The sequence below is a fragment of the Aspergillus pseudotamarii genome (assembly GCF_009193445.1).
Source record: "Aspergillus pseudotamarii strain CBS 117625 unplaced genomic scaffold BDV38scaffold_64, whole genome shotgun sequence".
NCBI classification, from domain to species: domain Eukaryota; kingdom Fungi; phylum Ascomycota; class Eurotiomycetes; order Eurotiales; family Aspergillaceae; genus Aspergillus; species Aspergillus pseudotamarii.
The window spans coordinates 13,703-28,373 of record NW_022475078.1 but is presented as its reverse complement, the minus strand read 5'-3'; the positions used below and the strand labels follow the sequence as shown (position 1 = coordinate 28,373).

Genomic DNA, 14,671 nt, shown 5'->3' with positions numbered 1-14,671 from the left:
CAGATATGGTCGGACTTAAAATTCTGTGTAGCAGTCACCTTACCTCGGGTTCCAGGACTGACTTGCGGATGTGGGTATTCTTTACTAAATAGAGAGACATGAGGCTGCATATCCGGAATTAACTACCAAGCTAAAAGTCTCCTTGGCAACCAAATTACGTTTAAACTTTCTTATTCACAAATGGACACTAGACAGTAGCCTTTTTGTAACAATAATTGTTACCGGAGGTTGTTGTGGCACAAATAAAAGGAGTATTAGTTCAACAACTTCCTCATTGTTCATCTCTCAATGGTTGTGCCGCAGCTACCCGAACCAAAAGGCACCCAGATGAGCGATCAATGAAACCAGGAATATGGTTTCCAGTGCTTAATAATAAAGCTGTCAGATTGAGTACAAGTTGTCAGTCTAAGTGGTGCTCCAAGTAATCTCAAGCCATGAGCCCGAACCTTCTTTGCAGGTTGTAGACTCGAAAATTTGATCGTTTCGAATGCACGAAACTTTGGTTGACCCTCACCCAAAACCACGCTTCCCAATCCACAAATTTCTGGCACTTGAGTGCAGTCGTCTGGGTTGACCGACCCAATAGTTCTTCTGACAGCTAGAATGCTGAATTTTGGCATTCGAAGCTTTCATGTTTAAATACAAAGTAAACAAGCCGTTTTCGCATGGTGCAGATCACATTGAGACCAATGATGTTTCGTCAATCCGCAGATGAATCACGAAGCTGTTGGAAATAAAAGTGGCTATTTAACTCCCGTGAGGGTAAAACGCAGAGAAAAATCTTCTAGTCCTCCTACCTTTCCCATTTAAAACTATTCCTTCGGCCCCAAACGATCGTGTAATTCGCACGTCAAGACAAATATTAGTTTATTGCGACTGAGTGCGCGAGGATTGTTTATTCGCTTCCTATAAGGCAGTCAGACTGTTAAAGCCTATGGTAATGACAATATGATACCTTCAGGAACGTTCTAAAGGTGGGAATGGATATATCGCTCAATAATCTAGCCCAAAAAGAATTCCTGGAAAGTGAAAATAATTTCCTCGCTGGAATGTTTCAAACTCACTCAGCCCGAGACGAGCTTATTGGGATTAGCGTTACAGTTTTGCCAGAGTTTGATGGCCATTATCCTGTGGCTAAATTCTAGCTCATACTGCTGTCGTGAAGTTGTTGCAAACGGCCAAAGCTCAGTGGCTCCACCCGTGGAAGAACCACCCGCCAACCATTAGTAAAAAAAAAGGAAATGAAAAGAGAAGAAAAGAAAAGAAAAAAAAGAAATTATTGCAGCTGAGCACTGCATGAGTGTATATGTAACCTTCTCACCCGGTTCACAGGTATAGTGGTATGACCAAAATTGAGTCTAAATTCTGTTTCCTATACACAGCAACCATATTCAACTGACCGGACTGTTCTAGATCTTGAAGCCGCCCATAGAGGGTTTGGAACTACGGCCTAGGCGCCCGGGAATTCTGTTATGAATGACACACTGCTTGTTATTAGGCCCTCTTGTATCTTATTCCCTTCCATGCTACGACTCTCCAAAATACCCCCCTTTCTTTAATCAACAACCGCTATATTGACCTGGTCTATTATAGTATCATACTGTGCATATAAAACTCCAGAATGACCGCAGCATCGCGTGTCCTAGTTGTATCCGGCGCTCTCAGCGGCGTTGACGACGAATTTCTCGGTAATCACGAAAGAATGCACCGGCCTGTCTACGCTAGAGTAGTTTTATCAGAAGGGGTTCCCCAAACCTTCTTTACATGGTCTGAAGGCTGGGGCGGGGAATGCCGCCTGGAAGTCATCATTACCGCCCAGCTTAACGAAAACCGGCACATTTTCGTCACCGTCAACGGAAAGTTCTATGAGGGCACGAGCGAAGCAACTACGGACTTAGCTGATGAACAAACTCAGTCTGCACTAGTGCCGAAGGGCGGCCTTCCTATCCCATTCTCGCTGCAGTTTTTCAACCGAGAGCCTTTCGGAGGCGATACAGCGACTATCTCAGTGACCTTTGTTAATGTTGTGGAGGAGTGAAATTTCCCCGATTATACTTAACCTCTAATTTGCTTTGACAGTCGGTCGTTTTTAATTGGGGCTTTGGTTTTGGTTGCAGTCCTTCTGTCTAAGCTATTCATAATCCATGGATTATAATTTACTGATCAAAAATATAAATTTTCGGTGTATGGTGGTGTAGTGATTGCTACTGTGGTTAATTATATATCTCTATAGTCCTTTATACGCTTGTGTTTTCGCAGTCACATACAAAGTTAATCGGGTCAAAAATAGCCGCTGGACAGATATATATATAACCAAAAAGCACCCATATCTCCAGAGAATTCGATCAAGGCAGTAAGTTCATTCCAGTCATTTCCCGTCTAGGGCAGCATTCCAGTAAGCATAATGAAGCCTCCCGGTCACTTTCAAGATTTTATTCTTGGCCCATAGTCCGAGAGACATTTTGTACAGCTTTCCATGTACATCCACAAATATGGCCGTCTACATAACGCCGCGCATTGTTTCCTAAATTATACACGACCACCCGGCTCACGCGGAATAACGAAGAAGTATATAACCCCAGCTGGCTAGTAGACTATCTTTCTTCAGAGTACCGTCGTCAGTGTAGCATTATATAATTACTGCTAGATTCGCAATCAACATATAGATTATTTCCCAAACCCCAATACTAATAGTAAATACACTAGTCTAGATTTGAACTAGCGAACTCTAGACCGTTAAGAATAAAACTTTATTAAGGAGTTCAGGCCAATCATGGCAAGCCACCGATTTTCCGATTATTCAACAGTCCCGACACCCCCGGACCCCGATAAGTAAAGCAACGTTGTCACGTCCTTTTCACGTTCTCAGGTTATCCATTACATCACTGCATAACTTCAAGATAAAGAAAAGACCTTAAAAGCAATACATAATAGTCGAAGCAATGACTGACACGCCCGCGCCTCGCAAGAAAGGCCGGTCACAAACTGTGACAGACAATCAGCAAGTTCCCGAGGTGGGTGCATCCCGAGCAACTACAAAGCAAGTTGGATCTGACTCAAGGAATCCAGAGACACCGAAAGCAGCTTCGCATCGCGCAGCAAGCATATCGCAAGAGAAAAGAAACCACGATTGTCAATCTGCAAGCTCGCGTACAGGAACGCGAGTCGGGCATCGAGGAGCTCAGCGAGTCGTTCCTTTCCTTCAGTAATCTTCTGTTCGAGGCTGGGATTCTCGAAAATCAGCCTCGTGTCACAGCTGCTCTGTAAAATATTACACAGCAATGCGTGTCGCTTGCCAAAAGTTGCTGCGACGAGGCCGAACAAGCATCTGCAGCCCCGGCGGACATATCGCCATCGACATCTCCCACGCTCAGCGATACACAAGATATAATCTCAAATTACAATCCGCTCCCAACACAACTTGATTCATTGCCAATAATCGGTGACGCTTTCCAGTACTCGTCGGACCTCGCAGCTCAATGGCCTGGGCTATCGCAACTACCCCCCACACCACCCTACCAAGGACAAGCAATTCTACCGTTCGGAATAGGCTTGTCGCCTCCGAATATCTCCTTCTCATCCATCCCCGGTCCCAGCTTGAATTTCCCGACAACAGTATCGCCCGAGGATCTCTTAAAGCAAGGGAGCTGGACACTCTCACACCGTCTGGTCCAACAATGCTGCGACATTGGATACCATCTATTAACAAGCTCGTCTGGAGACAATCCAAGGGTCAAAGCAATCTTCGGCAAACGATTGACCGTCGACGAGCGCAACCGCTTGATCTCCGGATTCTTCGCCGTCATGCACGACGAAATAGGAGACACGATCGAGTTGAGAACAACAGTTCTCAATTCAAGAAGGAAGAGCTACTCGTCTGAACAACTCGCCGTTTCCTCTCGAACGTGGCAAATTGTTATTAAATCGGGTGCTGATGAGTGGATGGACGCGAGTGGTGTGCAAAGGCTGCTACAAGAGCGAGGGATTTGTATTCATGACCCGAGCTTGCCCTGGTCCAGTCCCCGGTCCAATTCGGCACCGCAGCTCAACGCCGCGAGCTTCATTAAATGTGAGTAATACCGAGATCAATGGTTCTTTGTGTCTTGTTGTCCATGCATTTACTGACCTTGTCGTATATCTTTCCCTCGAGGCTATCTGTCTCGGTCGCGGACCAGCTTTTCGAAAGCGCGATGTTGAGAATGCCATTCGCCTTGCAAGTCTTGATGGTCCTTGGGCGTTTAATGCTGTGTGCGAAATACTATGAATTATGTATAATACCAATAATTTTCTTAAAAGATATAGTCTCTGCTTACTTTGTATGATGTGACGATTACAAGCAGGATCCCGATGTGGAGTCGAGGAAATCCTCCTAGTGCATGTGTTCAACTGACATCGGTTTCGCCAGTCTCATGACCTTGTATTTGCATCTAGAAGATACTTTTCTTCTGGATCCCAACGTTATCAACCCTTTCAGGTACAATAGAGCTCATTTTTCCAGCCCAGTCTATAAACGAAGCTCACAGGTACACTACGAAAGTACCGCATACGGCTAGGCATGTCAACATTTTCCATTTATATTCTCTCCCTTTCTGGATCACACAAATGCGCAGGCACATTTCTAGTCACGTCGACGCCAAATTGAGACTCTGTCATGAATCACCCCATTCTCACCCTGGCCCACAGTGTGCGTGCGCTCTGGCTGCCAGTGCGCTACTCTCTCCAGGCCCCCCTTACTGGGCTCTCGCAACGGGTCCGCATTGACAAGACCCTTATCGTTGTAGGAGATCTTCTCACCGGGGCGGCTCAGGTGCTCCATGTAGGCCTCGGAGGGAGAGGCAAATGGAGGACCGGGGGCCAAGGGGTTCTTATGACGAGGAGATTCCAGACAGATCAGATTGCCTCTAGGTGAGGGAGCAAGGAGCTCGGTGTGTCGGAGAGCCCATCTGGGACGGAGCTTCGGGTTCAGGGCACAGAAAAACTAGATGATTATTAGAAGGAATGACTAGAAAGAACCAAGGTGGGTTGGAAATGGCACATCAAAAGCCCAAAGACAGAGAGCGAAGCATCTTGCAGGTCCCCCTGTAGAACGCAGAGTACAAGTGGAGAGAAAATAATAGCAATAACAGAATAGAGCCCAACAGCGGTAGTGAGTATATATATCGTGTAATCATACATAACATCAAATCCATTCCGAGGTACTCCAATTTCCTTCAACCAGGTATTATCAAAGAAATCCCTCTGGACGAAAGTGACCTTCCCTTTCCAAGCTTTCTTGTCTCCCACGTGGTACCGGCTATGGTTCTCCTTCTCCTTCTTGCATGCATCGACAGCCGTGGCGCTGCACTCCAGGCCATAGGCATCATACCCAAAGCTCGCCAGTAAGAGTACATCGACTCCACGTCCACAGCCCGGTACCAGGGCCTTCCGTCTGTGACCGTCCAAGGCGAGGGGCCCGCCAATGGTGTCAGCTCGCTGGACCAGGGTGTCTTCTAGCGCGGGGTTGGGGAAGCCACGATCCCAGGGCAGATTATCACCTTTGTCCAGAGGGAGGCCCAGCCCTCAACATACTTATTGTCCTGATATTTGGCCCAGTATGCTTGAATATCCTTGGGATCAATGTTGATAGGACTCGTCATGGCTATGAGGTGGTGGTTTAGTGTGGGGAAAGTTGGAGGGGCTCGCTCTGGAGTGACAGTGATAAAGAGGGTAGAAGATAGGAATAGTACAGAGTGGTGAGAAACTATTGACTACACAGGGAAGTAAATGATATCTGGGTGTACGGCGTCTGTTCTACTTATGCCTCTGTATACCCGTAATTGAATGTCGTGTCTTTACGCTGTGATTAGAAATTATTGTCGATGGATAACCTCAAGCTCCGACCGCGAACCAATAGTCAGTTAGGGTGTTGGGTCGAAGTTTAATCAGGCTTTACCTGTTTATTCATTATACTAAGAGAGATCTGTCGAGAAAAGTGGAGGTTTCTATTCTAGTGGCATGCTATTGGCCTAGGCGGAAATCTCGGGCCCGCCGTGCTCCAAGAATTACGCTGCTCTCCATTTTCTAGTCAGCATTTCTCTCCCGACAATTTTTTCCCTGAAGGCTTAACTTGACATTGAGGCGGACTATAGCATATCTGCATGCAAAGTCAGAACGTTATGATTAGTGGCGATGCAGCTGGGGACCAAAAAGATAACTAAGGTTTTGACTGATGACATCAACTTTAATGCTGCGCCACCCGGAAATAAATATAACTATTAAGGATAATTGGGCTAGGTCGGTTTCTATTGATACACTGAATTAATCCTAGTTGTTCGCTCATCGTAGATCGCAATGAATGTGATTGATTAGTCTGTCCAAGTGTCCATTCCACGGGGCTCCAGCAATCAAGCCCTGCCAGTCATCGCATCTACTCCGTAATGAGTTAGAGAGCTGGTTGACTTAAGCTGGGAATGTATAGTAATGACTCCAAGCGGGCACCTGATGATTCAATAAAGACGGTTGAACTAGTTTAACTCATCACGCCGTACGCAGATGTTTTAATGTTGAGTAATGGACAATCAGTGTTTACACCAACTAAAGCGATCCATTCCTGGGAGCACCGTCTATTTTATCCTATGATCATGAAGCAAACAATTTTGTCACACAGGAAAACCGGGCTTGGATTGCTGGCCTCAGCGACGACGGGGGAGCTGGTTCGTTGGTTGTAGTTGCTATAAAATAGATTATTCAACCTGCCAAGGATAAAGTAGAACAGCTCCAAGAATACGTTAACAGCACCGTTTTGGGGCTGTTGCAGCTTACCAATGGTACATGCATGTACGTGTTTTTATCATGACTTGGAAGCCATGCGCCCCCCCCCCCATCCGTATGATCAGTCCCTGGGCTGGGGTTCAGCCTGGAACAAGGTGGCGCCGGATTTGCTTACACGAGCCTACCATTACGTCCATGTCTCAGCGCTCTACTGGGGATTGTACAAGGCCGGACGCATCGCTCCAGGAATCTTGTCAAAGCAGACACCAGAGTGGTATTTATTGCAGTCCTACAACACGTAAGCCCAACGCAAGGCAATCAAGGATCTCGGACTTTGACTACACATGCTAACCCAGTCTCACTGTTTCTAATAGTGTTATGTATTCCATTGGCTTCCATTCAGATGGATTAGCTAACACTGAGTACAATCACCTTGGACTGATAGGAGAAACGGTGTGGAAATCACTGCTAGAATCCCTTGGAGCTGAAAACTACTTGTCCGAGGCGTACAAACTAAACGCAATCATGGAGTCCCGGGCCGACCATTGGTCAACCCATGAGGACCCTTTTGGTAGCGAACAACTGTGGGATTCTACGGCCCAAGAGGACCGTGGCAACGAATGAATTTATGACAAACATACCTGCAGAAATTTTATCAGCCACCGCACCGTTATCTTTGGCACGCTGAATTTGTTCGAGCAACGTTTGCAAAACATTATCAGAAGATACTGGTGCAATCGCCGTGCCAGATTCAATCGGATCCCCAGCTTTCAGGGTTCTGAACTGCTCCTCGACACCCTTGAGAAAGCGTTCCCCGCGTTCTTTGCCAACGACGATGAAATGCTTAGGCGAGGCACAAGTCTGGCCCATACCCATCATGCGACCAGTACTGGCCCGGGAAATTGCCGCCCCTAGGTCCACATCTTCAAGAACAATAAACGAGTCAGATCCGCCGAATTCAAGGACGACTTTCTTCAAATGGCGTCCAGCATGTTCGGCGACGGCTGCGCCCGCAGCCGGAAATCACCGATCAAAGCATTCATTTGCGATGTAGAACTGAAGAAGATACCAATTCAGCAAAGGCCAAACAGGCCGTCCAAGATCGGGCGACGCGCATTTTAGAACGAATTCTCGATGCTGGGTTTCTGAGGGACTAACATTGCGCGTTGGTGGGCTGCTTGCTCTGCTTTAAAGACGCAAGTTGAGGGATGTCAGGGGGCTTCGCGTTCCTAGGATTGACTTGATCATCGTGGTAGCTTCCTTCAGAATTTGTCAATGAACTGCTGATCTTGGAGCCGTACTGGGTCCTGATGATAGTTGGGTGGGGTAAAGTGAGGGCTGATCGATTCATGCTGTGCTAGCCCTGATTATGTACTAATATGGGAGATATGAAAGATACAAATGTTTGATCGCTGTGCAACTGTTAAGCTTCATTGAGACAAGTGAGGTCTTTTCAAAGCCGCAGTCGATCGCTCAAGGGGACAGAGTCTCTGCGCTTCTCTATCAGATGTCAATCCATCATGCAATGTCCGGAGCTTTGCTGAAAAATATTTCAATTGTCCATCAGATCGACCACTCTTTTTTTTTTTTTTTTTTTCGAAATTTTGTGTGGATGTCAACAAATGTCATTCGCATCATCTAGTATGGTCGATCCTAATTAGTGGGTCCTTCGTCGCGGAAACTCTTTCCATCTTAATTGCGTAGCGGAGCGAAGCGTAGCAAGCAATATAGGAGACTGCGCGATCGGATCTGGGTTCTGATTGAGCGAGAATTGACCAGTACGTGATATTACTTACCGCTTGCCTATACTGCAATATCTTAGATAGATCCTTAGAATGATTTAAGTAAATACAGTATATGCCTAGATTTCTAGAGCTTTTGAACACGCTGCAATATCTATATTTCTAAATTATATATATACTGTAATGCCAGCCTATTTAGATAGAGCAGACAATCTAGACAGACAATCCAGGTAGATAATTGGTTTACGAAATCTAAGCAACTTAGGTAGTGTAATATAAGATTATATAATTCTTTCGCTGCGCAATATTATGCCAGGTCCTTGAGCTGGTATCCCCTAGGATAGGACTTAGTTTTGACCATGAAATTCCAGCGGCATATTTAAAAGCTCTGTTCACAACCCATCAAAATCCCCACATTTGACCATGGATATCTCAACAACCATAAGAGATATGTAGAATCTGACTGAAAATTGATTTGTACTCCGGAAGACCTTATTTATCAGTCCTCAAAGTTAATACTCAGCAGTGGTGGTTGAAGCCCAAGTCGAAGGAGGTTTTGGCTAGTGGGCAGACCCAACGTCCAATCAGACAACAGAACGACAATGAAGGGAACAAAAAAAAAAGATATTTACTTTCGATATATGTATTGTAGACAAAGCCCATTCCGTTGATGCTGACTATGGCGACCTACTAGCCGGGAATGACTGACCAAGTCTCCCCAGTAAACACAAGTTCTCCATCCAACCTGAACTGTTCAGGGTCAAAATATACATTCATTCCAATGTTATTCCCACTTATATCAAACACGCGCAGAATCATGTAAACCTCTGAATAATCTCTCCTGTTATGCACAGCACGTATCTGGGTTTGGTTAGCGGATATATAGTACCGATGGTTGTCAACACACTCACTCTTTCATATTGATGCTTGCTCAAGTAGAAAGGAGTTTTCGAAGGCCCTGTGGTTGTCTTAACTTCAAGGTAGTATTTCGGCCGTTTATCTCTCCATTCTTCAGCCTCAAGGTACCCGCGATTGATGAGCATGGCTGTGAAATCGCCCTCGTAATCATCATATGTAATATCTGCTCTCTCTCTCCCATACCAAGGTGCCATGTTGGCGTAGTCCGGGTGGATCCTGACATATCGACGAATTGTGCTCTGCCAATTCAGAGCACTCCAGCCTCTTAGAGCTGGGTCCAGTTGTGTAAGTAATTCAAAAACCTGCAACGGGGTTATTCACACGTTGGAATTATACCCTAAAAAATTTACGGAAATATAACGCACATAGAGTTCTCCTGCGGCGCCAATTTTCTTGTCTCTTTCAAGCTGGCTGTCTGAGCGGAACGCATTCCTTACGTCAATGCCATCGAAACCATCGAATTGATGGAGAATTCCTTCTTCCGATAGCGCTTCATTCAGCTGGCTCATGTTGAAAGGCCCACCTGAGGGAAATGTGGCTCTCCTCGCAGCCAACAGCACACTGTTGAGGAGCGCACGGTACTGCACGGTATCCTCCGATATATAGTCACGCGGCGAGTACATCAGTGTTGGGCAATTGCGATCGCGGCTGGGCGGCCGGCTTATCATCTGGGTTTGTCGAAAAATCACTTGCTCTATGGTATTAAGCGTGGGTCAGCAATTCTGATGTGTAGACAGGGTGGGAACACCCGGTGAGTCCAGTGGAACCTCACCAGTGGATCGGTCCTGACTTTGTGACCGTTGGGATGGTATATAACCATCAATGCTATCATCATCGATGTCGTGGTCTTCGTTCAGTACGCCAATTTCGATGATACCCTGTCGTTCCAAAATAAGATTGGTAGCGGAAGGATCGATACTCAAGATCATGGAGATTACAATTATAGCATCGCTTTCTATTTTGTGGGGAATTTGTGTGGCCGGATCCCGCATGAGCCAATCGATTAGTCGCTTAGGCAAAAGGTCACAAAAGCAAAGTTCTTGGGCCTTTTTGTCTTTCGGCACATAAACAGTGAGGCCAGACGGTTCTTCACTGATGTGCAACTTACCAATCAATTCTTCAACGTCCACCACTACGCCATCTTGGGAGATTCTCAGAATCGAGGAAACCCCATCCGTGGCTTCTACCTTGGCCGTGCGAAGCAGCTCGTAAAGCCCGGATGGATTTGCGTGATATCTCGGGCTATTGAACGTGGCCGCGACTCTGGAAAGTAGAAGGGACATGAGCGACAGGACCCAAGTTTATAAATCCATGATGCCTACCGGAGAAATGCATGCGCTTTTCTTTTCAAGTCTCGGTGTGGCGCGGAAACTAATTGTGCTGTTTCCCCAGAGAAGGAGGTTACCTCCTTGATAGATGCAGATAGATAGCGATGTGTGAGATTTGTCCACTCGAAAAAGCATTTCAGACGACGGACTTCTTCCGGACTGAAGTCAAGCATCTTGATCCTGCCTCTGAATTGTGATGCCAGGTGTTCCCGGTCAGGAATGGCGAACTCCGTAGAAGCAGCCGTGAGCCCCTTCGTTCCATCTGGGAAAACAATGGGAAATATCTTTCTTTCCAAAAGCGGTTCTGGATCGGCATAACTTCCTTCTGTTTGAAGGAAACCATTGAGAGACCAAATCTTACGTTTTGTCTCGTCCATTGTTAATTCCAGGCGTGTTTCCAACAGCTCATCATATACCATCTGCAGGGTCAGCGTGTGTACCCCCAAAGTATCAACAAAGAAATCTTTCAGGTCCTCGTAATGAGCATTCAGGGTGACCTTCCCACTTATATCTGTGGTACTCGACCACAAACACTCGGAAATTTTGTACCAGCCGGGATCACCGTTTGTGTTGACAAAGATCAGACTTTCATCCTCGAATTCACGCCTAATAATAGAGGTTAAGTTCTGTGATGCAGCCCTAGATGAGAATAAGAGAGGTTGATACATACTGCAAATCATCAGTGAAGAGCAATTCCATTTCAGAGAGGTATCTGTACATGTCGAAGATTTGGTCGAAGTCCACGCAGTGGTTCTGGCTCCGCTCTACCAGTTCCTCTGTCAGATCTGACCAAGAGGCATCTGGAATACTCAATGTGTATCTGAAGAATCGTGAAAGTTGTTCGAGTTGGCCTTCTTCGAGAATTTGCTGAAAGACGTATTTGAGAGAATACTTCGACAACATATTTGGCGGTGCGTCCCACAGGCAGTGCTCAAGACCAGCCCATGCTGGATCATACGGATCATCCTCCTGGAGTTCAGGAACAAAAATGTAGTCACCATCTTCAAAAAAAGACCTCGAGCAGAACGTGAGCAGCTAGTTTGGGGACTCGCGAGCATTGAACTTACTTGATGCTGTCCCTGGCAGCCACTCTGTCCTCGGCAGCAAGTTGCTTTGCCTCAATTGCAATATATAAATCCCACAGTCGCTCGTACGAGGTAAGGGTGTATTCATCGGGATTGGCGCTCTGGATCCAATACAGCACAGTCAGAAGGAAATCTATGTCATCGTCTTTCCCGACTGAGAAATCGTTGTGAAGAAAAATCCACTTGGAGTAGAGTTCCTCATCCGAAAGTCCTTCTCCAAGGTATAGGAACGGAAATGGTTCATCCTCCTCCATAAAACGTTGACAAAGGGCATGAAGATTAGGTAGAGGTAGATATGTCTCGTCAAGCCGGCAGTCAACGGGCAGCTCCATATTGCAAAGTCTTGTGGCATTTGTGTTTTGAATATCCATGATGAGATCAGCATTATGATGCAGTTCGGACCTTTGGTATTTCCAGAGATGTTCCAACAGCCCAAGAAGCTTTCCCGGGCAAGACTCCGCGACATAGGTCCACGTGTCTGAAAGAGAATCATCATCGGATGAAACAAGACTCAGTCGTTCCCGAATCCCAAGTGAAGTAATTAGCCAGGCGCGCCACGATGGGTGGTTTAAATGAGACCCTGTTGGAATATTCTCAAGATATGTTGAATGCATGAGCAATACTTCCATGCCCGGGGAGTACTCTGTTTGGCCTAGGAGAGCCTCTGGTCCATATGGATGGTTGCTTGGCAGATAGATCTCTTCCTCGTCTGGATTATACATACACCCATCGTCGCAGTAAATATCAATATCGCCAAAGTTATCTTCCATTTGATCGCAGTCATGAGTCAGATATAGGTAATGAAGATGTGCTTTCGAATCTTCCATGCATATCTCGCTATACGAGGGACTATAATTCGCCAGTATTCCAGATCGAACAGCATTGACCGACGGTTCCACAGCCCCCAAGCGTATGAAGAAAGCTCTACGGTCTTCATTGGCAACCGCTGCTGGGTCCAAAATGCGAATACCCACGTCGGCCGGGATGTCTATTTCACCTGTCTTCGGTAAGCATACCGGGCCGCTATTAGCGGACACCCATTCACCATTTCGTAGAGGAAGAATAGCAAGCTCATTGAGATTATGCATCTCATCCTGGTCCTCATGTTCAATCCTCGACAAAAGTTGCGAAATTCGGGAGTGGAAGTCTGCGCTGGTAACATCCGACTTGACTCTAGAGGTAGAGCTTTCAAGATCGCTTTTCAGCATTTTGAGAATTAGTTCAAAAGTCCCCATCCGGAGTCCGTACTCTTCGAGAGTCTCTTGTAGCGCGGCTGGATAGGCGCTGGATATGAAGGGATCCAAGCTCGAGTCGTCCAGCAATGGATTCCCGTCGCTATCCATAAAGTCGTCTGGAAGAATTACAATGGAGTTTATCACATGAAGGCCGTCACCGTGCCTCGACCTGCAAACCGGGGTCACGGCAATCAAATCCCTAATCAATGGAACCAGGGGAGACCAGAAGCTATCCATGTCATCTTGTAACGAAGGAAGGAAGCTTGGCCATAAGTAGCACAACTCCGGGTCATCGCAAAATTCCAAAACTGCCTTTACAAATGCCGAGGCAATATGAGGCAATAGGCAAAGGTTCCTTCTCGAGGTCGTAGAGATATCTTGCCGATTTGCGGCAGTGTCAAAGTCGGATTTTATCAGGAACTATTTTCTCCAGTTAGTACATGTATGTACTGGAACGTTACTATTGCATGGAATGGAGGAAGCCTCACTTTGAAGCCCGACTCGCAGACTGGTGAAAAGTCACATATCTCCTGTTCCTGAAAAAAAGGCTTTGAATCCATTGTGAGAGGGAACGCCAAGACGACCTCCGCCTCTGAAAATGTCATATCGGTTTCCTGTGTATCCAGGATGTAGCGACTCTCGCTCGTCGGAAGCCCGGTGGCATTGTGCCTGGTGACGTGGTAGCGTTGCTCAGCCGTGGTATAATTCGCATCTCCAATGAAAATAGTCTTGAGGAAGACATTGTGGCCAGGCGCATCTCGAATACAAAAACACTTAGATTGCCTTACCGCACCATTATCATCGTGGAAGAAGATTCTTATGTGCTTGAGGCTCCGTAAAAAAAGCAATGAAGTTTGCTGAAGCTCACTGAGTTGCTGGAAAATGGTTTGGCGGAGGTGCTCGAGCGCGTGCGGGTCTCCTTCCGTGTGAAGATAAAGAGTCATTCGGGTTAAGCAATCGGGACATCCGTAGTCAGGGTCCTCCCACACTGGTAGAACCATTCCAAGACCAAGATCACCTATCCTATGCTTAAAGGAAAACGAAAAATTGCCCGACTGAATATGAACCTTCCACGCCGCGGTGAAAACGGACTTAAACCCAATGCCCCTTGCTCCCATGTAGCCATGAGAACCGGCTTTGGTGCTCTCGCCAACAGAGCAGATCGCCGCCAGATCTTCAGTCGTGAATCCATCCTCATTGCAGTCTACAATTATACGATCGGGATGGATGCTAAATGAAATAAAGGGTATTTCATCGTGTTCCCGTGCGAGCGTAAAGCGATTATCGTCTGCATTTTGCAGGAGCTCAAAGACAAACCGAGCATTACTGTTATATAGGTTTCTTGCAAGTCTAAGCAGCTCAAGTTAGCACACAACGCCTTGGGTCGCCGGTAAACACGTTGAGTAGGTGACAAACGCTTTGATTGAATGGCCTATATTCTCGTCCTTGATACGCAGACCCTCTTCAATTATGCGTCGCTCCTCAGGAAACAGTTCCCCAATGCGATCCAAGCTCGCCAAATCAACATATCCGAGCTTCGCAGCAATTGCTTCCACCGCTTCTTTTGCCGTTTCTCTGGTGGTCATCCTTTTAAGCCGGTACTTGAATGAGTT

At 46.5% G+C, this 14,671-nt stretch overlaps 4 protein-coding genes across 4 annotated transcripts; 2 read left to right on the top strand and 2 right to left on the bottom strand.

Annotated features, from left to right (window-relative positions):
* Nucleotides 1-1,621: 1,621 nt before the first annotated feature.
* Nucleotides 1,622-2,038, top strand: BDV38DRAFT_286624 (uncharacterized protein; the record flags this gene model as incomplete). Its single annotated transcript, XM_032060709.1, has 1 exon — nucleotides 1,622-2,038. One exon carries the CDS (start codon nucleotides 1,622-1,624, stop codon nucleotides 2,036-2,038), a length of 417 nt encoding a protein of 138 aa, XP_031909647.1.
* A 904-nt stretch (nucleotides 2,039-2,942) lies between these two features.
* Nucleotides 2,943-4,264, top strand: BDV38DRAFT_295978 (bZIP transcription factor; the record flags this gene model as incomplete). Its single annotated transcript, XM_032062822.1, has 4 exons — nucleotides 2,943-2,987; nucleotides 3,031-3,249; nucleotides 3,280-4,069; nucleotides 4,176-4,264. 4 exons carry the CDS (start codon nucleotides 2,943-2,945, stop codon nucleotides 4,262-4,264), a joined length of 1,143 nt encoding a protein of 380 aa, XP_031909646.1.
* Nucleotides 4,265-4,618: 354 nt separating this feature from the next.
* Nucleotides 4,619-5,636, bottom strand: BDV38DRAFT_274160 (putative thiol methyltransferase; the record flags this gene model as incomplete). The annotated part of the gene is made up of 3 exons (XM_032057800.1): nucleotides 4,619-4,978; nucleotides 5,179-5,472; nucleotides 5,535-5,636. 3 exons carry the CDS (start codon nucleotides 5,634-5,636, stop codon nucleotides 4,619-4,621), a joined length of 756 nt encoding a protein of 251 aa, XP_031909645.1.
* Nucleotides 5,637-9,182: 3,546 nt separating this feature from the next.
* Nucleotides 9,183-14,644, bottom strand: BDV38DRAFT_274159 (uncharacterized protein; the record flags this gene model as incomplete). Its single annotated transcript, XM_032057799.1, has 10 exons — nucleotides 9,183-9,353; nucleotides 9,404-9,712; nucleotides 9,776-10,104; nucleotides 10,159-10,673; nucleotides 10,733-11,344; nucleotides 11,457-11,753; nucleotides 11,806-12,263; nucleotides 12,447-13,478; nucleotides 13,547-14,408; nucleotides 14,475-14,644. The coding sequence occupies 10 exons, from the start codon at nucleotides 14,642-14,644 to the stop codon at nucleotides 9,183-9,185; spliced, it is 4,755 nt and encodes a 1,584-aa protein (XP_031909644.1).
* Between the last annotated feature and the right edge of the window lie 27 nt (nucleotides 14,645-14,671).